At 47.7% G+C, this 22,148-nt stretch overlaps 1 protein-coding gene across 6 annotated transcripts in view; it reads left to right on the forward strand.

Annotated features, from left to right (window-relative positions):
- The window catches only part of NFATC2 (nuclear factor of activated T cells 2), a 160,699-nt gene that overhangs the window by 36,960 nt on the left and 101,591 nt on the right, over positions 1–22,148 (forward strand). For all 6 annotated transcript variants that reach the window (XM_082600579.1, XM_082600578.1, XM_082600576.1 and 3 more), the window contains one exon: positions 1,828–1,999. In XM_082600579.1, coding sequence (XP_082456705.1) covers positions 1,828–1,999 — 172 coding nt within the window. The remainder of the gene's footprint in view (positions 1–1,827; positions 2,000–22,148) is intronic.

Here is a 22,148-nt window from a genome sequence, read left to right on the forward strand (position 1 = left end):
TTTAGACACCTGAGACTTCAGAGTTAAAGGGGCTTCAGGAGGCAGTGTGGTTATAAAGAAGGGCTGGAGATTTGCTTGCATAGTGAGGGTGGAATTGTAAGTTGGATTGTATGTTCAAGTTTGGCTCTGGCACTGACGGAGTTTGTGGGGCTGCTGCCCGCCTCCACTCTCCCCTTGGAATTGCTGTAAGAGAGAAGGGATAGAATTGGCCTCACTGCAAATGTTTAATTAAGTCCAGTTGATAATGTTAGCTTCTAGCAGTTTTGGGCTTAGCAGGAAGGACTGTCCTGATTAGATTAATGTATTCTCCTGCATGTGAAAAATCAGGACATAGTGACACAAATCCATGCATTTGCAACTTCAAAGCTACTTTGAACATACGGGTCTTCTTTGAAATAAAACTGCTTGTTCGTTCATCCATTTATCCTTCCATTCATTTGTCCACCCACCCACTGCATATTCACTGACGACCTAGCAAATGTAGGCATTGCTCTAGACTCATTCCATCAATGAGGTATTTTCTTGGACCTATTTTAAATAAATTAATAAGATAAGAGACAGTGTAGAGATGTGGAAGGAGCACTGGACCGGGAGTCAAGAGACTTAAGTTGGAGCCTTGGCTGTGTCTTGCTCTGTGATCTTGGGAAAATGTCTTTAGGTTCTCTTGGGCTCTGAGTGAATGGTCTAGATAGACTGTCAAGACTTCATTCACCTCTTCAATGACCTAATACTAACCTCATATCAAGTACCTGATGTGTGTGCTGGGTAGGGTTGAGACTGTATAATAAAATGACACTTAATGTCATGCCCTCAAAGATTTCACAAATTCAGATGCCAAAGCATACATATCCAATACCATTAATACTGTAGTCAGATCGTCTACAGGAAGTAACTATTTATTTGAAATATATACTATATTACATGAAAAAATAATTATAGCTAATATTTATTGAGCAGTTATTGTGCTTCAGCTCTTTATATGATCTCAGTATCCCCATTTCGCAGTTGAAGGAGTCTAAGGCCTAGGGAGATAGAGGCATTTGCTCTAAGTCACACAGGTAGTTAGAGGTGGAGCTGGGACTTGAACTTGGGTGTGTAATTCCCGTCATGCTCTTGACCTTTACTCCTCATTTAATTGTAGGAAGTCTGAGTGGTTTGGCTCATCCATACCAAAACCAGACACCTCTCTGTGGTTAGATGTTCTACACTTGACCCAAGAAGTAATGATTGTGACTGGGAATGGCCTCTCCCTAAATTTACTTTTAATTGAGACATCAGACATAGAAATAGGAGCTAGAAAAACTCTCAGATGTCATCTAGTCCATTTGTGGTTACAGGATACTGAGGATAAGGAAGATGAAGTTGCATACCTAATGTTACATGGCAAGTTAGTGACACAGTGGGGCCCCTGATTTCTATTTCAATGTTCCTTCTTCCACACTTACTCCTTTGGAAAAGACAAACATCCTGGATAAGGGATGTTCTTTAGAGGTGAGAGGTGGTATTCTTCAAAATTTCCAGAGGAAAAGAAGTTACAGTGGTTCAGAACATGCTGGAACAATCATATGAACTTAGCTTCATAAACTGAGATGTCAGTCATTCTGTCTTCATCAAGATGGAAGAGAAAACAAAGAAAGAGAATGAAAAAGATCTCTACCTTGTGAAGAGCCCTACCTATCATGTCTGAGAAATGTGTGCCTCCCAACAGCCAACATTATCATATGCCCATTGGACATGATTTTCAGAAAAGGGACCATTTATGTTTATTGTACAGGTTGACAGGATATGATTTATTGTACACATGACTGATTCTGTTTCCTCCTTCAGCATCCCAGTGACTGCATCCCTCCCACCACTTGAGTGGCCACTCTCCCACCAGTCAGGCTCCTATGAGCTGAGGATCGAGGTGCAGCCCAAGCCACATCACCGAGCTCACTACGAGACAGAAGGCAGCCGAGGGGCTGTCAAAGCTCCGACCGGCGGCCACCCTGTGGTTCAGGTATGGCCTTGAGTTCTCTTCCTTTTGCGTCCTCATTTATCACTGGGTGATTTACTTCTGCTGAGCTACTGCTTGGTGCTTATTAGGTTGAGGTATGTGTCTTAGCCTCTTATTCCTCTGAGGGATGGGAAATTTGAGACTGAGAATCAGAAGCTAATCCAGCTACTCAGAAGCCATAGACAAAAGTCTTACTGAGCTGGATAAGGATAGAAGTGATATTCATGCTCAAGCTTCTTCTTTCTTCTCTTCTGATTGAGAGACCACTAGAGTTTTGCAGAGGTTTCTGTATTGAAGGTTTCTGAAGCCATTATTTTGTGTTTCAATTTCAGATGAGAGTCCATTGAGGAAAATCAATATATTGAAAAGTGGGGAAAAGTTAAAACTACAGAGTCAAATACCTAAAATAACTATTATTAGCATTTTGATATATTTCCTGTTGCCTTTTTTTCTATTCATAAACATGGCAATGTCTATCACTGTACATTTGTATACTTGATGTTATAGTAGTTTGTACTTTGATTTTTTTTCACTTTACATTATACTCTGAGCATTTCCTCCTGTTTTTTTCTTAATCATTATCTTTTTTTTTTTTTTTTTTTGCGGTACGCGGGCCTCTCACTGTTGCGGCCTCTCCCGTTGCGGAGCACAGGCTCCGGACGCGCAGGCTCAGCAGCCATGGCTCACGGGCCCAGCCGCCCTGCGGCGTGTGGGATCTTCCCAGACCGGGGCACGAACCTGTGTCCCCAGCATCGGCAGGCGGACTCTCAATCACTGCGCCACCAGGGAAGCCCAATCATTATCTTTTATGTCTGTGGCTTTTGATTTAACCTCAGATCTTTTTTTCAAAATAAGTAGAGAACTGTTTTTTTCCTCCAAAATAGTGAATTGAAATATTCTTGATTGTATAGTCTGGCTAACCAGGAACTGCTGACCGGTGCCCACCAACCAACTCAATTAACCAGCCCTTTAATACATTTAAATTAATTTAACTCTTTTAAATTTGCCTTAAAGTAAAAGTATTCTATGATAAGAACCTGATGGTGCATCAAAACCCTTTAGAGTAGTTGTTAAAAATGCAGATTCTTGAGCATCCCTTGAAACTACATGACACAAGTACAAGTCAGACAAAAAATAAACATACAAACCCCTAACCCTAAAATCTTCACAGGTAGCTTTGAGTGTATATACCTGGTTAAGGACTTTAATGATAATATTAGGAACTTATAAATCCTGGCAGTTGCTTTTTCTAAATCTAACATGACAGCCTTTTGGGGATTTTGTTTCCATTTGTTGCTGCTTTTCATTTACTACAAGTCACATTTTACTGTTTCTTTGCATGTCTAGTAATTGTTGACTGTATACTGACATTGTGATGATGATGTGTACTGGACATTGTAGAGACTCTTGATTTTGTTATCTTCCTCTAAAGGTAGTTCAGTTACTGGCTGATCACATTGAACTTTTATAGGCTTGATTTTACCCTTTGTTAAGGTAGACCTGTGGAAAGCCCAAGGTATTCCCCATGCCCTTCAGGTTCATGGGGTTAGCCATCAAATTCCTTCTTTTGTGGATCTAGTTGAGGCTAGGTTTTAGACCATGTTAGGGCAGGTCTAAAGTAGCCCTTACTCTAAGGCATGACCTTACTCTTAAGGCCTAGTCTTTTTGGATGCTTCGTGGGGAGGTCACTCCTCTCTGGTGGGCTGGAATTCCAATACTCCAGCCCTGCTCAACCTCTAGTCTCTCTGTTTCCCTTTTTACCCCGTAGCTGCCTCTGTCTGATAAACTCTGCCCATTCTTTCCCTGGGCTTACACAGCCCAGCCCTTGGCCAAGGATTTGGGGAGCTCCCCTAGCACCTTCGTCCTCTCTGATGCTTTACCCACAGGTCCTAGCTGCTTCTACAGCCTGGGACCCTGAACTCTGTCTCCCCAACTGAGCAGGCGCACTGTGTTCTGCTTGAACTCCACTCCCTGCATGTGGGAGGGAAACTGTCGCCAGGTAGAGAGCTGCTGTGAACATGGGCTCACCTCCTATGTTTCCTTTCTCTCAAGGACCACAGTCTTATGCTGCCTGCTGTCTAGTGCCTGAAAGCAATTGACTTATCAACTTTTGTCCTATTTTATAGTTGTTTATGGTGGTAGGGCTGGTCTGGTACTATTTACTCATGCTTGAACACTGAGTTTTGGAAAAGAAAGGCTTCATATCATTATCGATCAAGGCTTATCTGCTCTAGGATGGGAACCTCTTGGCCTGGAGGTGGTGTCAGTGTGTTCTGGAGTCAAAGCCTTTGGTTGTAACAGAGAGAGAAACTCATTCAAAGCAGATTAGAAAAAGGGGATTATATGGGGAGGCTACTGGGGTAACATATCATCAGGTCAGGAGATTCAGCTCAAGAAGAACCTGGACTCATGGTCATGAGTCCAAGATTTATTTCTTTGCTCAGTCAATCCATTCAACAAGTGGATTCGTTCTGCAAGTATTTGTTGACCACCTACCTTTTGCAATATACTGTGCTTGATGCTGAGATAAAATGAAGACTGAAAGAGAAGCGGTGATTAGCTTCTCTATGGAGCTCATGATCTAGGGGGTATAAAGTTATTGACTAAATAATCATGCAAATGATAAAATTACAAATTGTGGCAAGTGGCAGGAAGGAAACGTGCATGAGGCTCTAGGCGTGTAAAATGGAGGAGCCAGTGTAGAGGGGGGAGGATTTCCCTGGTAAGATTTCCTTGAAGAAGAGACTTGGGCGGAGGATGATGCTTAGAGGGAACAGTATGTGCAAATGCTTAGAAGCAGAAGGAAGCAAACTGTGTCAGCGGACCTTGAGGAAGCCAGTGGAACCAGACTATGAAGGGCCAGAGAGAGAGAGAGGAGGGGGCCCGAGCAGGCAGGGCCTGAGTAGCCATGGGGGAGAGTTAGGCTTTTACCCTGAGATGGGAAAAGCAGGAAGGAAACAAGGAGAAGCTTTAGGAGGCTCTGTCCATGGTGTCTATCCTTTCGGGGCTATGTGGTGTCTTTGTTCTCTGATTATTCAACAAACGTTTGTTGAGCACTGCTTTGTACCAGGCATGGTTCTAGATTCTGGGATGTGGTGTGAACGAACCAGCCAGAAACCCTCACCGTCGTGAACTTACAGTTCAGCAAGATGATGCTAATAATAGTTAACACTTAGTGAGCATTTACCGCATGTCAGACCCTATTCCAAGTGCCGTCTGTGTTAACTTATTTAATCCTCAAAAAAGCCCTAAGAAGCGGTTACAGTTAGGTCAAGGAGATGTCCAGGAACTTGTTCAAGATCACAGCTCTTGAATGGTGGACTCAGGATTTGGATTCCGGTGTCTGGCTTTGCCTGTTGTACAACTTTCCTCGTCTTCCACGTCCCTCTGCAGACCAGCTTCCCCTGCCGCCTCATTCTCACCAGGCAGGGAAGTCCTGGTGGAGAAATGCCCACTAGGCCCTCCTGCCTATCGATTTTCTATGCTGTCCCTGTTCTAGCCCCTCACCAGCTCATTGGAGCCCAAGTCCTGACCCTCAGGGAGATTCTAATTGGCCCTGGTGGGGGGGAAGGGTGCCACCCTCTGGTCCAGTTAGCTTGGCCAGTGAGGTCAGACCATGTGCAGTGCAAGGCTCTGCTCACCCATTCATCAGGGGCTGGGGCCGTGGAAAGTTCCAGAGAAGGGAATGGGCTGGACGTGCAGTTCCGAGGATGCCCGCTACACTGTGCTTGATGTTCACACCCCTTATTCCAACAGCTCCCCAGGATCCGCCCCTCTTCTTGTTCGTAACTTTGAAAACTCAACGTATGACTTAAAAATCTGTAGCCATATCCTCAGAAGACACAAAGTGAAGTCTTTAAAAAAAAAAAAATCATTTGAATAGACTGGGTTCTCTTCAAAACGAGGTGTGCTAACCCCTGATTTTTAACATAGGAAGTCAGTTTTTTAAAAACTTCTTTGAAAAATGAAGAGAGAGGGGACTCTAAGAAGACAAGGGCTCTTAACCTTTAAGTAGGTGCGAAAACCCCTTTCGAAATCTGGAGGGTTGCCCTTTCATTCCCAGAAGAGCAGCGAAGCCCTGTTTTGTACCTTGCCTAGATGCTTCTGCTGGTTTCTTTCTTGATCTCTGTCTCTCTCCTTATCTCTCCATCTGTTTCTATTTCTGTACTGTACCATGGCTCACTTTTCCCCCCTCGATGATTGGTCCTCACCTTTCTCTTTTTTATTTGCCACACTATAAAACTTCACTTTTTTTTTGCATGCCTAGTGGTTTTATGCTCCTCTTTATATGAAAATAAAATGAGTCCATGACCATTTCATTCTCTTTCTTTACATGTAAAATTTCATATCTTAAGCATATGCCGTGTTCAGCTGTTTTTCTTTCTTTTTTCTTCCCTCTCTCTTGCATGTCACTTGATCCTGGAAGAAAATTTGTTCCAAACCTTAAATACTTTTCAGATCTCATGACTCATTCATTCGGTGAACATTTTGTCAAGGGCTTGCTGTGTGCCAGGTGCTGTGCTAGGCGCCAGTGATGTAATGATGGGTGGGATGGACGCAGTCCCTGCCCTGATGTAGTTCAAGGGGCACCGGATATGCCAAGTAGACCAGGATGGTTGGTGTGCCCGTTGCTGAGATGTGGGCGTGTCAGGGAGGCCAGACGAGGGCCATCTGGGATGACACCTGGACTCCAAGGTAGGACGTGACAGCTGATTAGGAGTTCGTCTGTTGGATTCACAGCTTGGGGTGGGAGGTGGTGGTAAGTGCTTTGACAAAACAAACCGAGCCCGGAAAGGAAAGTACTACTTGGATGACCTGCTTTAGAGGGAGGATCGCTCTGAGGAGGTGACTTACCAGCTGGGGCCTGGAGCAGATGATTGAGCCAGCAAAGAGGAATGTTGCCCTTCCTCCCTCTGTCTCTGTCTCTTTTGGTGGTGGTGGGAGAGTGTTCCATGCACAAGGCACGGCACACACGGAGGTCCTGAGGCAGGGAAGAACTTGGTGTGTCTGTGGAGCCGAAGGAGGGCCAGTGTCACTCGAGTTTAGCTTGGAGGGTCATGGTTGGCAGGACTCATAAGCCAAGATGAGGAACTTGGGTTTTATTTCAGGGCAAGGGGAAGGGAGTGCTGAGTTTTGAGAGGGGAGGAAGATGATTCTGATTTAATATTTTTGGGATCACTTGCGCGTCCCTCTAAGGAGTGGGCTTCTCTACGGGAGGAAGCGGGGAGGGGAATTTGATAGGCTGTGGCAGTGCCGGCTGGAAGGTCAAGGTGGTGAGGACTGGGAGGTGGCATTGGGAGGGGAAGGGATGGATTCCAAGGTGTGAGCTTCGGGACTTGGTGCTGGCTTAGGTGTGGGGGGGTGAAGGAGCGCCTGGGTAGAGGGGGTTGTCATATGCCACGTGGGAAGACCTGAGGAGGCAGTCATTTTCCTAGGGGAAGATTACGAGTTCATTTTGGGGTGAGGGAATTAGGAAGGGCTTGTGGGGCATCCAAGCAATGACGGCAAGTAGGCAGTTGGGTATATGAGTCTGGAGCTCAGAAGCAGAGTCCTAGACTTTCTAATGCTCAGGCCATCACTACAGGGCTCAGTGCACATCCACTCGTAAGGATTTATTTCACATACCCTCAATAACAAGCTGCATCTCTCTAGAAGCAGTGGACTAAGGAGAGGACCAAAGAAGTGATTGCAGGAACAAGATTACAAACTGCGTGCTCGTGGGAGCCAGACGAAAGAAGGAAATGACTGCCTTGGCCAAGCAGGGAGCAATAGGGAGTGGTGGGGAGTAGGGCACAGCACAGTATGTCCCTTCTCTGAAGGAGGCAGCTGGTACTCAGCGCCCCCTGGTTATGCCATGTGGGAACCAAAGTTGCCAGGTTTCACAGTTTTTATTAAGGGGAGCTAGGAATCTGAATTTTTATGTAAAATTTCTGACTTTTATATTTTGGCTACTAAATCAAAGTTTGAGTTAGATTTAGCTCAAGGCAAATATCCTCAAGTTCATAGCCTCTGGGGGTTAATAAGGACTGTGCTACGTTAAGGGTTATCAGTAGAAAGGGAGGTAGGAGAGAGCCTATGTTTATACGATTTCTAAGAATTGTCCAGTTAGGGAAGGAGCTCGGTTCGCAGCCAGACCCTAGACATTTCTCCTATAAAGCTCTAAATCCCGTGGAACTAGAGCAAGTTTATGGTTTTTTCTGAGGAGCCTGGGAATCTTCGTTCTTTGACGTGACTTTGACCTGTAGGGATCAGAGAAAGGGAACCACTTGATTGACCTTGAAAGAGCCACATGCCTTTTGGTGGAACCCTGCCATCATTTCCTCGTTCTGTTTCAGGACAGGAAGCAGTGGTCCTTTGGTGGACAAAACTGCCATTCAAAGGCAGCTTTGCAAGGTTGGGCTTTAAGCGTTTCCATAGCTCTTCAGCTTATGGGATCTCATAATACCCCAGCTGAGAGTTGCCTGTATAATGCCACTGTCATTTAATCCTTTCCCTGGCTGCTTCCAGACCCTTTAACCATAATCCTGCATAGAAATTCCCGGTAGAGGACACTTCGTTATTTTCCTCATCCATCTTTGTGCCGGGGCTTTCAATAAACGTTATTCTTACCACTCTCTGGGACGTGTTTTCAACTGAAAGAAGGATTGGAAGGCCATCCTTTTCGTTGTAAAGTAGTCAAAATCTGAGATTGTTTAACCACAGCACACACCTCCAAAGACAATACTCCTGATTCTTTCAAACAGATGTTCAGACATATGGAGAAAACATGGGCAGTTCCTTTAGGAGAAATTCCTTGCAGATGCAGAAACCTGATCTCGATTTCATCCTGGGGAACAGTAATGAGCTTTGCAGAGAGAAGAGTGGGGGGCCGGGGCGCACCTGTCCAGGTTACCGCCTTCCCATCCTGGAGGAGGCTAGTAAAGTCTCCGAGCTTTCATCTCGTAAAACAGATTACGGGACAGTGATTTTCATCCTGTTGGATTTTGGCTTTTGTACTCTCTGCGACTCACTTTAAATTATATCTAAGACAGGGGAGAAAGAAGCCAGATGGGGTTTCCTCCTGACCAGGCGAAACTGGAGTCGTGACAGGGAGCCGCGCTTCTCTGGCAATTGGCTGGGCGTGTTGGCTTCCACTGACTAATAAAATTTTGTGCTCGGTGAGGCTGGCTCCATGAAACAGGAAGCAGGTCTTGCAGATGCTAATTTGTCTTGATCAGGGCTGCTGTGTTTGCTTAGAACTACAGAGGTTCGATGAGACCTTCTGCAGAAGGAAAGAAGAGGAGTGAAACAGTGACCCTCGAGCTTCAGAGGACGAGCACGTGTTCTGAGGTCATCGGGGTGCATTTTGCTCATTCATTCGTTTGTTCGAATTACTCACCCAGCGCCTTCTAGGTGCTCGGCACTCTTCCAGGTGCTGGGAAGGCAGCCGTGAACAAAACAGACAGAGATTCCTGCCCCCGTGGCGCTGACGCTCTGGCTGCAGTGAGATAAACAATAAATCTAATAAATAGGAAAATTCAGTAGTACGTTGGAAGGTGGTAAATACTATGGGAAGAGCTGCCAGGGCGAGGGGAATTGGGTGCGGTCAGATGGGCCTTCCTGAGCAGGCTGCATTGGAGCCAAGGAGGAGCTGAAGGACTAAAAGGTCCGGGTCTCTGGGGCTGAGTGCTCACGGCGGCCTGGACAGCCAGGGCCACCCTGGGTGTGGTCTGGGAGCAGAGAGGGGGCCTGCGTGGGAAGGGCAGGCTGAGTCAGGGCAGAGGAGGAGGGGGTGGAGGCCCAGAGGAAAGAGGATGGGCACACTTGGGCCTTGGACGTCGAATACTTTCACTCGCAGGAAGGTGGGAGCCAGGAAGACCGGGTCTGACCTAGGTTTCAGCAGGATCCCTCTGGCTGCCTTGCTGTTGAGGACAGGCCGCCGGGGGCCTGGGGGAAGGAGCACGGAGATGGGCTAGGAGCTGCTGCAGTGGTCCAGGCGAGACAGGACTGTGGCTGGACCAGGACTGGGGAGTGGAGGGCATGAGAGATGGTTGGACTCTGGGTATATTCTGAAAGTCAAGCAAACTGGATTTTTTGAGAGATCGGTTATGGGCGGGAGGCACGTGAGTGGTTGTAGTCTTGGGGGAGGCCGGAGTGCCCAGGGTTGAGCAGCCCTGCCCATCACACTGAGATTCTCCTGTTTTCAGAGGGAAGACATCTAGGGCTGGCTTGACCCAGCCTTTTCCTTTAAAGGTGAGGATGGGGTGGTGGGGGGGATGCTGAGGCCGACTTCAGGAGGACCCATCCTCACTACGCTCTCTTTGTCTATACCAGTCTCTTGATGATAACACTGGCCATTAATTAGAACATCTTTTAAAAGAGTACAGTCCAAACCAAGTGCATCTGTGGGCCAGGTGTAGCCCTGGCGTGTGACCTTGGCTGAGGCTAGAGTGGTCACGGAGGCCTTGTAAAAGCGTGGAGATGGGTGCTGGCCTCCAGGGGTGAGCCAGGTGCAGAAGAGAGGGTGTCGGGGGGCGGAGCCTGCACAGGTACAGGTGTGGCGGGATGAGGAAGTGCAGGGTTGGATGGTGCCGTGTGCTAACACGTCTGCATGTCAGAAACACACCGAGGGAAGCAAGAGGTGCTTTCAGCTCACAGGAGAATATAATTATCATGACTGAGCATCAAACATTGCCCCCTGCCGCCCCCAGTGTAAGCAGAAAACAGAAAATTTCCAGAATCTTGGAGGAATAATTGTTCCAAAAAGAGAGGTTAAGTCTGAGGCTTGCAGTGTGTCTGGCAACCAGTGGGAACATAGAGAGGAAACTTCATTTGTTCTATAAACAAATTTTGGATTCCTCGTATGGGCCAGGCACTGTGATGTAACAATGACACAAGTGCACTTACCCCGCACCTACCATGTACTTTCCTTAGTGACCTGCTTAATCTTTGCAGCGATGCTATGGAGTGCAGGTGGTAGAATTACTCTCATTTTACAGACAAGGAAATTGGGACACAGAGAGGTTAAGCAACTTGGCTGATGTCACCCAGCTGGTGAGCAGTGGCTTTGATTTGGACATAGGAGGTTTAAAGCCAGAGCCCCCACTGAACCATCAATCTGTGCTGCCTTTTGGTAGCAGAAAGAGCAGGTTGTTTGGAGCAAGGCAGTCCTAGCCTTCATTAGCTTTGGCACGCTGGATAACTGGCTGGGCTGCAGTTTCTTCACTTAGAAGAGAGTAAAGAACTACATCTTTCAGATTTTTGTTCTGTTTTGTTAAGAGTTGTTAGGATTCTAAGCAAAAGTGCCCCACATGATCTTGGGTACAAAGTAGGATTTTTTTTTTAAGATTTTTTGTTGTTGTTGACATGGACTATTTTAAAAGTCTTTATTGAATTTGTTACAATATTGCTTCTGTTTTTCGTTTTGGTTTTTATGGCCCCACGGCATGTGGGATCTTAGCTCCCCAACCAGGGATCAAACCCACATCCCCTGCATTGGAAGGCGAAGTCTTAACCCCTGGACCACCAGAGAAGTCCCACAAAGTGGTCTTTTAATCTGCTGATGTTCTTTGGTTGAGAGAGAAAGATTGACATGGATCTGGGGTATTTTAAGCTCTGATAGCCTAAGATTAGATCCTGGTGCCCGTTCAGGTTTTTTCTGGTTGAGTTCACCACATCTGAGACTAACTTAGGGCACTTTATTTACACATTGAGGGTTGTTTATTTACACATCGTTTGTTATATACATGATACTATTTCATCCTTGCAACCACTCAGTGAGTTGGTGCTATTATTCCCCTTGTACAGATGGATAAAGAGGCAGGGGGGAAGCTAATGTCACTTACCTAAAGTCAGGCAGACAGTAAGCACTGGAGCCCTGACTTTGGCTTTTAGCTTCTGGCTTCTCATCTTTCCATGCACCTATTCATTCATCCATCACCTGCTCCCAGCCGGCTCTGCATCAAGCCCCAGCACAGAGAGCTCCAGTGGGGGCTTAACATGAGGGTAAGATGGGACAGGGCTCATGCAAGGCTCCTCTGTAGCATCTTCGGGCAGCACCCGGCTGGTGGTGTGATTTGAGCCCTGGACCCAGCACTGGGCATCCAGGTCCCATCATGGCCTTCACTTTCTTCACTGAGGGACCTTGGGAGAAACAAAGACTGTCTCTGGTCCTGTGAGCAAGGAGGCATCTGCTAGAGGTGGATTGTAAGTACCAGCTAGCTCCAACATGCCCCGGGAGAGAGGGGAGGTGATGGCTCCTCACACGGGCCCTGTTCCCTCTGTGACAGCGGCAGAGCCATTCTCTGGATCCTGGGAGACAGCGTGGAGGTGAAGGTGGCTTGTTCTGAGCCTCCTGGAAAACTGTGGGCTGACTCTGCCCATAATTGCATCTGTTTATCGAGCACTTGCTATGTGACAAGCACGTCACATGGAGTGGCTCAGGCAGGCTTGCTGCCCCTGCTCTGTGAATGAGGCTCAGCGGTGTTGAGTGCCTTCCCCAGGGAGCACGTGGTCACTAGTGACCCTGACCAAGCTTCCCCTGTGTGCCAGTTGTAGGAGGTCATGGTGCTATTATTAACCCCATTTACAGATGAGGAAACTGAGGCTCAAGGTCACACCACTCAGCAGAGGTCAGCACTAGTGACCCTGACCAAGCTTCCCCTGTGTGCCAGTTGTAGGAGGTCATGGTGCTCTTATTAACCCCATTTACAGATGAGGAAACTGAAGCTCAAGGTCACACCACTCAGCAGAGGGGGCAATTCCTAAGGTCTTTGTAAAGATAAAAGACTTAAGGTGGGAAAGTGCATAGAACGGGGCCTGGCTTGCACCAAGCACTCCATGTATGCGCGTTGTCACTCTTTCCTGGTATTGTTTATTTTCCTCCGCACCATCCTGTTAGGATAAAAAAAGGGAGCCTTTGTTCTCACGTGGAAGTTTGGATTTCATGCTGTCATCCCGGAGTTGGGATGGACATGAGCTAGATAATGATGATAGGATGATACGAGTGCCCATAAATTACTGACACGTGCCCTGGATGAGGTCAGAGGACTCGCTCAGGGTCATGTAGCCCACACGTGGTGGAGCTGAATTTAAAAGCACAGCTGTTGGCCTCCTTGGCCAAACTGTTTCCCCTGCTGTGTATGGTCCTCAGGCCCACTACCTAGGGGTGGCTGATTCTGAACATTCTGACACAGGTTTGAAAAAGTTTGTGTGGATGTATATATGTGTGTGTGTGTGTGTGTGTGTGTGTGTGTGTGTATATATATATATACACACACACACAGACTTGCATATATAGATTATATATATATAAATAGATACATATATATGTAAATATACACATGCATATATATAGACACTATATATATGTGTGTATCTTTGCATAAGATACACACATATATATGTAATTTTTATTCAATTATTTTTCTTGTCTTAGTATGTATTCACTGTTTAAAAAATACAGAAAAATATAAGAAACCAAACAGCATCCTTTGTCACCTGGAGAGAACTAGTGTCATTGCTTCAGCGTTTTCCTTTCAGTCTTTTCCTCATGCTTGTACATTTAAGCTCATAGTACCCATCTCCTGCCCCCACCCCTCCTTAGTTGAGTCTGTATCAGGTTATTTTCATGACATTAGGGGGAAAATAGCATTTACCAAGCTCCAAGTAAGGTTGGGAATTGCTTTATGTGCCTTCCATGTATAAATGGATATAATACTACCTTGATTTCCAGGCAATACTTGGAGGCACAGAGAAGTTGAGTAACTTACCTAAGGTCACACAGGAAGTGGGTGAGCCATGAATTGACCTAGAGCATCTAGCTCCAAAGCCTGCACACTTAACTAGTTCGGCCACAAAGAAGAAGTAGAAATCTTTGATGATCCTAAGATAATTTTCCAGGTTGTGCCTAGGGGCTTCTGTTGTTGCTTAGGTATTTTGAAAAATTCAGGAAATAAATGTAGTCTATTTGAGCCATCAAGGCAAATTCTTCCCTTGTCAGGGTGCTCAGGCTCATGCCATCCATTGCTGTCTCCCCGCTCCCCTCTCCTCCATCTGCCTTCCTTCTCTCCCAGGGTTTGGCCACAGCAGCCAGCAGGCCCCTCGCAGGTGCAGAACAATAGCCGGCCTGTGGGGCTGTGCAACCTGGTGGGGGGCATGGACTGTGGGCCTCTGTGGACACTCCTGAGCATGTCCTGGTGTGAGGCCTGGAGCCTAAGAGCCCAGGGAGGCCAGTGTAGCCTGCGCTTGGGCTCTGAGACCTCAGCATCTCCAGAGGGTTTGGCTCCCAAATGCAAACCATGATGCCACCTGTGCTGAGCTGGTCATGGGACCTACCTGGCCATCCTTGTCCTTCAGCCTGAGTTGTTCTTATCACACTAGTGGTGTGGCTGTGAACAAGGATTATCTGACCTCCTGGGGCCTCAAGGTCCCCAACGGCAAATTGTACAGAAAGTTACTTCTCTTTTAGGATCTAGGAGATGAGCATGTGTGTAAAAGACAGTGCTAAGTGCAGGCTGCTCTGGTTTCTTTTATAGTTGAACTTTGGGGAAGGAAATGCATTCACATGATGCAGAATTTGAAAGATACAAGAGATGCACAGGGCAAGACTGGCCTCCCTCCTCAGTCCCCAGCGACCACCTCTTCTCCCTGAGGCCCCAGTGTCACCAGTTTCTTGAGTGTCTTTCAGGAGAGGGTTTGTGTCTGTCCTTGTGGTTGGATGCATTGTTGTCATCGCCATCATCATGGGCATCATCATGGGCAGAATGCCCGGCACATTTAAAATTCCCTATAAATGATCAAAGCAGTTATTACTGTGGAGCTTAAAAAGGCATCGCATTGTGATTTTCCAAATAGGAAGTGAAGCTGAGATGATCTTCTTGGCATCGTTTATTTAACCAAATTGACCTCTCCCCTTGAAACTTAGGTTTCTGTTAAAGGAATCCCATCTTCCTAATTTGACATTTATTATAAAACTGTAAATACTGGTCTAATGAATACAATTTTTGGAACCTGCCTCAAGTAAATGTTTGTTAAGCCTTGGCTTTACCTGACCCCAGGCGTAATGATGTAAAATAATCCATCAGCATACACTGGCTGTATCCCCCGTCTATGCCTGTATCCCTTCTCTCTCCATCAGAAAATGATACATTGAAGATAAAAGCAATGGATGGTATCAGCAAGGGCAGGATGCCATGGTTACAAAGTAGCAAGAAGTGGGTGGAGTAGGATTGAGTGGTTTTCCGCTTATCTCTTATTTATTCAACAAATACAGATTGTGCTTCCACCACATGCCAGGCCCTGTGCTGGGTGCGCCCCACTCAGTTTGGTCCACGGGCTAGCAGCACAGACCTCCCCTGGGGGCTTGTTCAAAATGCAGAATCCCAGGCTTCACAGTCTGCCAAGTCGGAATCTGCCTTTTACAAGATACCTTGGTGATTTGTGTGCATATTGGAGTCTGGAGCACATTATTCTAGGACAGGGGTCAACAAACGATGCCATCCAAGTCCGGCCCGCCACCTGCCTTTCTAAATAAAGTTTTATTGGAGCAAAGCCACGCCATTTATTTACATATTGTCGGTGGCTGCCTTTGTGCTACGTTGGCAGAGTTGAGTCCTTGCGACAGACACTGTGTGGCCTGCAAAGCCTAAAATGTTTACTGTCTTGTCCATTATGGGAGAAGTTTGCTGACTGGAGACGGAGATAGAATAGTGAACAGAACAGACAAAATCCCATGTTCTCACGGAGCTGGTGTTCTGGTGGAGGGAGATATACAACAAACCAGTAAACCTAGTGTTGGTAAAAAGCCATAAGAAGAAAAATAAGGCAGGATGGGAGGATGGAAGATGATTGTGAGGTGGTGAGGATGCTATTTAGGGAAGAAGTTTCTGAAGAGATGACATTTAACCAGAATTTTGAGTGCAGTGAGAGAGTAAGCTGTGTCACTGTCTTGAGGGAAAGTGCTGTAGGAGAGGGAATCGCTAATGCAAAGGCACTGAGGCGGGAGCTTTCTTGGTGTCCATTTTGGACCTCAGTTCAGAGGTGGGTTCTGATTAGGAGTTAGGTATTGACAGTGAACATGTTTTTTTTTTTTCTCACATGACCTTTGCTGTGGCATTTCAGTGCCTTTTATATGACCATGGAATGTAGGCAGCGGTCCCCAACTCGCCGCCCAGGGAAGTCTTCTGTGTGTCATTGGGTACAGTCGCATAGGCAGGGCGCTGCACAAGAGCACTGCCTATCATGAGGGCATGAGGGCACCATTCACATTTGCACGTTTATCAAGACAGTGTTCTGACACATGCCTTCTAAGGGTGTAGAGGAAGAGGTGTCTTCTAATTTGTACAAAAGTGCCGGGCATCTTAGCAGTGGCCCTGGTGGTATACTTCTTAAAAAGAGAAAAAATCTGAGTGTGCATGTCTTTAGGTGAGGGCCATTCGTCTGTCTTTGCACTGGCCGCTCAGTTCATTTACATTACCTGACCCTTTGAGCCATTTGAATTTAACTCTTGATGGCAAGAAAGGCATTTCTGCTAGTTTAACAGACATCCCGACTCAGTTATTTTCTTCCTTGCAGATGGGGTTTTTGTTGTTTTCTCCTTCCTACCCTCTAACCAACCAGACTGGCTGGGACAGCGCCGGGAGCCTTGTCAGCTTCCACCTCTGCCTTTGCCTGGCTGTGCAACCTCAGCCCACACACTTCTTCTCTCTGAGTTGTGGGAGCCTCAGCTCCAAAACAAGGGTGCTCCGTAAGCTCCTCCCACCACTAAACTTACACAATTCTGTGACTCAGATTAATAGGTATCACCTGAGTAGAAGTGCCTGCATTTAGTTCTGTTCACTTTGAGGTGGGAGTTCCAGCTTCTCTTCACCTTGGCCGGCCTTCACTTGCATCATTTCCTACCTCCAGGGTTGACTCATTCATGGACTTGAAGCTGGCTTGTTTAGAGTTTGGGGATGATTGAGCTAGAAGGAGACTTAGAAATCATCTAGCTGAATGACTGGTGTGTCAGATTCATGCCATTTTACTGAGGGCTTCAGCTACCATTTTATTGAAGGCTTCAGTTACTGTTTTACTGAGGGCCAGACTTTTTGCTAAGCCAATGTCTCATTCAATCTCACGCTGAGGACTTGAGGTAGGTACCGTCATCATTGGTATGCGTTTATCAGATGGAGGCTCAGAGAGATGATGTGAATTATAAAGATTACACAGTGACTAAATTTTGTGAATTATAAAGATTACACAGTGACTAAATTGGCAGAGCCGCCACTCAGACTGTTAAAAGCAGAGGTTAGGAATGTATTTTTTATCAAGCATGTACAACATGCCAGACATTAAGTGCCAGCTTGCATTACCCATAGTTACCCTATGAATTGGGTCCTGTTATAATGAGAAAACTGAGCCTCCAAGAAATGTGTGGCTTGCCCAGGGTAAGGCTTATGCAGGTAGTAAGTGGAACCATTTCAGATTTCTGATCTTTTTCTCCTTCTCACGCACTTCTCTTTGCTTTGTGAACTTTTATGTGCATCCTGTTTACCTGTTGGCATTTGTTACAGGTCTGTGTATCTGTGCCGGGGAGGGTGATGCTGATACTTTGGTGGCCCCTGGCTAAACCATATCTTACCACCTTCCCTCTGCCTCCTGGGGCTGAGCTGTCATCTTCCCTTGTCTGGGGAGACAGCTATAGCTTCCTAACTGGTTTCCCTAGCTCCACTTGCCCAGTCTGCTCCCCACACAGCAGCCAGAGGATCTGTTTGAGCTGTGAATGGGTCCACAGCACTCCCTTGTTCTGAATCCTCCTGGGTCTCCCCTCTCACCCAGTACACACAGACTCCTTACCATGGACTGCAAGGCCCTGCGTCATCTGGTCCCTGCCTGCCTCTCTGCTCTTCCTCACTCACTCCACTTTCACTCTCCTGGCCTCTCACTGTTCTTCAAACTCTCCAAGCGGGCTCCTGCCTCAGGGCCTTTGCACTTGCTATTCACATTCCCAGATATCCACACAGCCCTCTTCTCTGCTTCACTCAAGTCTCTCTTTAATTGTCACTGCAAGGAAGCTTTCCCTGATTCTTCTATCAAAATAGCTACCCTTTCCTCTGCCATCCCCTCCCATTTTACTTACGGTGTTTTTTTTCATAGCCCGATATATTCTTCCTTCCATCCCTCCCTCCCACTTATCCCCCCATCAGCCCTCCATTTCTGCTCCATCCCAGTCCCAGGCACAGTGCCTGTCACTTAGAGGCGCTCGATCTGTGCATGAGCATTGGCTGAGTGTCACCGCTGTGCCTCGCAGGTGTTAGTGAGCCCCGGTTTGCCTTGGCCCCTTGGATGAACAGTGCCCAGGGAGTTGGGGTGACGGGTGTGCTGACACGGGCGGCCCCTCGGTAGCTTTCCTGTGCTAAAGGAAATGAAGGAAGGAAATACAACAATTAAGAAGGACCAATTCAGACCACTGGGACATGCCCAGGCTTCCGCGGCCCCTCGTCTCTTTGCCCAACGTGACTTGGCCTTGCCTGCGGCAAACAGAAGTCGTGACTTGATGGAATGGGCACAAGTTAGTTTTATAATGATTAAGAAGAAGAAAAAAAACCTTATTTTTCACTTTCCTTTTTTAATCAAGAAGTATGCCGTGGGTGTTTCCTTGTGGTTTTCAGTCAAAGAGAGGATTGTTGTTGAGCTCCGAGTTCCCCTGGGGGCTGCAGCTTTGCGTGTGTCTAACTTTAACTTTGAACTCATGCTTTTAGAGCTGCGCTGGGATCGGGGGTCCTGGGGTCCTGCTCCGAACAAGGCAACAGGCTTGTTTATTGTGTCCCAAGTGCCCTGTCCACACAGGCCGCCTCCCAGATCTCACCCCATCTTCTTCCTGTTCCGATATATCCTCCACAGCCCGTCCTGCCCCTGGAGCAACGGGGACAGGGACGAGGGCCAAGCGGGGGGAAGGAGCTGCAAGAACTGGGCTCAGAGTGGATGCCCAAGGCGGGGGGAGGGGTGCGTCCGAACGTGGGCTCCTGTGCAGGGGTTAAAGGTGGTTTCGTGCTCAGCCAGGCATCTCGACCAAGGGCTGGTTGTACAGGAACAGGATCACACCAAGTTCAGACGGTGTCCCCAAAGCAGCTGCAAGTGTGTTATCTAGAGACCCCGTGTCCTCTTGCTCTTTCTTCTACACCCGTGTGCCCCGCTCCCACGCATTCTTTTCTCGTGTGTTTATTTTTTGGTGGATGTGTTATTTTTCTTGACAGGGGAGCAGAAGAAGTGGCTCCTTGACTTGGAATCCCTGGTTGGGGATGAGGTTAGGGGGGCCCGTTGCTGCCCTCTCCTTGGGCCGAGGCACAACCTTGGAAAGTGCATCTCCAGGTGGCAGGCGGACTCTGGGAGGCTGCGACTCGCTGGGGACGTGGGTGCGAGTCCTGCCTTGTGGTCAGACCTGCGTCCCCTCTCAGGGCCAGGATGGGAGTGACGTTTTTCAGTGGGAAGCTCTGCGTCACCTCTTGCACCCGTTTGCCACCCGCCGGCTGAGCTGCTGAGAACAAGGTGCACCTGGATGCAGTGCACCTGGGTGGCACCCTAACACCCGCCCCCAGAGCCTTTCAGGGGTATCTAGGAGGTCAGGTTGAGCAGCAGCCCTTCTTCAGTCAGCAGATATTTACCACGTGTCAGCGGTGCACCCTGGCTGGAGAGAGAAATCGATCAGTCCCTGCCTTCGGGGAGCGCTCAGTCTACTGGGATAGGGAGAACCGGATATGGGAATAATTGAGGTCACGAGGGAGGCAGTTGAACAAAGAGGTTAATAGGAGGCGGTAATGGAGTCAGATGGCCTGGGTTAGAATCCTGCCTCTGCCACTTACTGGCTTGGCTGTGTGACATTGGGCAAGTTACTTAACCTCTCTGTGGCTATAAAGTAGGATGATGCTGGTACTTGAAAAAGAGATGACGACTGTAAAGCATTAAGCAGAGCGCCTGGTAAAATGAGTCCCATAAATGTTAGTTTTTGTTTGTTTGTTTGTTTACCTGAGATAAGGGCAAAGTCTATAAGGGATGTGATAGAGGGAGGGGATGGTGAAGGTCTGGGTTCAGCAGATCACTCTGCCTCAGAGAATCTGGGGCAGCTTCTGGGAGGAGGTGACATTTGACTGGGGTGTTGAGGGGTGTGAAGGAAGAATGTTCCAGGCTTCAGGAAGAGCCTGGTAAGCATGTAGAGCTGACAGCATACTGTCTAAGAGCTCGAGGCCTGAGTCCGTCCACAGATGGTTTTAGCAGCTCAGGGCTTCAAACAACAGTTGACATTAGTTACCAGCATGTACAGATGAGGAGATTTCTCATAAAAAGTTGGATTTCTGGCTGATGTTAATAATCAGAAGACCTGGCAACCCTGGGCCCACATCCTCATGGTAACAGTGGTCAGGAGCTGGGGGTCGCCCTCCCTTTACACCAGGGCTGGAATCCCAGATCCCCCCAGTTCTAGCCAGGCCCAGTTTGCTCATTCAAGTCCTTACCTGGTTCCTCTGGGCACCTTGTTGGTGATCCTGGACAGGGATTTGTTACCTGTTTTGGGAAATGTTTGGAGAAATGAACCCAGGTCTCACTGACTTTAATGTCTAAACATTTACTCAAAGTCATTTTTCTTAAATATAGAAGTGAGACTTTGAATTACAAAGGTGACCTTCCCTTTCTCACATTATTGTCCTTCATTTCAGTAGAAGGAGGTAGGTGGGGGTCTGTTCTGATCCACAGATTTTTCACAGGGAAAAAGGAGGGATAATTGAGACCTGAATTAAATTCCTCTTCAGGTGACACGCTGGGGTGTCGACCTGGCCAGCGGGGTTGATTTGAGCTGCTCCACCTGGGAGTGGGGATGGGTGTGTCTGTCGTGGGCTTCGAGCTCAGAAAGTAAGGGAATTGAACCCCACGGATTGAGAACAGGGAGCTAGTTTGCTTCCCTCGGCCCCTCAAAATTCCACACTTGCTAAAAAAATGAGTGCTGCAGATTTTATCTGCATTCTGCCAGTCAGCAGAGGAAATCCCAGCTCAGAACTGGGTGAGGCTGAACCCCAGACAGGATACATATGGTACTGACACAGCACTCAGCTTCATCTCGGACATTTAAGATGGAATTTGTCTCTCCTCTCCCCTGAAATGATGGGGAAGCCGCATTCTCTTTGAGCTGAGTATTGGGGTCACGCTCAAATCCCCGTCAGAAAGGAGGCTTTGGGGTAGCTGGGATTCTAGCCCCACAGAGTTGGGTGGAGGCTTACTTTGCCCATCTGGAGGTCAGCTCTGACAATGCAGTGACTGTCGGGTGGCCGGGTGTCCATTTAGGCCCCAGGCTGGCCTCGTTTCCAAGTGTGGTGACTCGCAGGCGGCGGGCGCACCCGTTTGCTGTCACGCTCGGTACAGTAAGTGGCCGTCCTCTCCGTCACCATCTCTCTCCGTTAACAGAGGACTTCAGAGTTTGGGCGGCCACCCAGGCCTCTCTAATCCTTAAGGAGTTAGAGTGAGCGTTTCCTTCTTACAACAGACTTCATTTCCCTTTCCTTCCAAAAGTCCTTCTTGGCAAACTGGGGCTTCTCGGCCTCTCACCTCCCTGCCGTGGGAGGTGAGAATCTCTCCCTCGCTGTGAGGTGACTGGGGCAGTGGTGCCTCACTGCTGCCAGCCAGGCTCCAGCCCCTCACACCCCACAGGTCCCGAGTCTCAGGACTCGGATGGAGCCGCGTTCAACTCTTGGCCGGGGTAGGCTGCTAACGGAACGAACAGAGATCTGAAAATGGTAGCAAAGGAAAGGGCTTTGGGGTGTGAAATAACAAAGCTCTTAAGAGTGAAGTGTAAGAGAATCACTGATGTGTGCTGTGTTTCCACTTGAAAGTAAAAGGATGATTTTTAAACAAAGAGGAAATAGTAGGAGCAGGTGTAGCAGAAAAGCAACGGGCTGGGGAAGCCTCTGGACTCGCTTTCCGTTCCCAGTTGTAACCCTTCCGAGCTGGTCGCCTTAGGCAGCTCACTTAGCCTCTCTGAGCTACCGTCTGGAGGCGCAGTGCCCGGTTCCGGGCTTGGCATGGGCAGCAGCGTGGGCCCCGCCCTTCTCCTCTCTTCTAAGGAGGACTAATGAACCAAATTAATGAAGGATGACACTGAGCTACCGTAGAGGAAGGTTTGAAATGAATGATGACGATGGTGCTG

Source organism: Mesoplodon mirus (assembly GCF_964341445.2).
Source record: "Mesoplodon mirus genome assembly, chromosome: 15".
NCBI lineage: Eukaryota > Metazoa > Chordata > Mammalia > Artiodactyla > Ziphiidae > Mesoplodon > Mesoplodon mirus.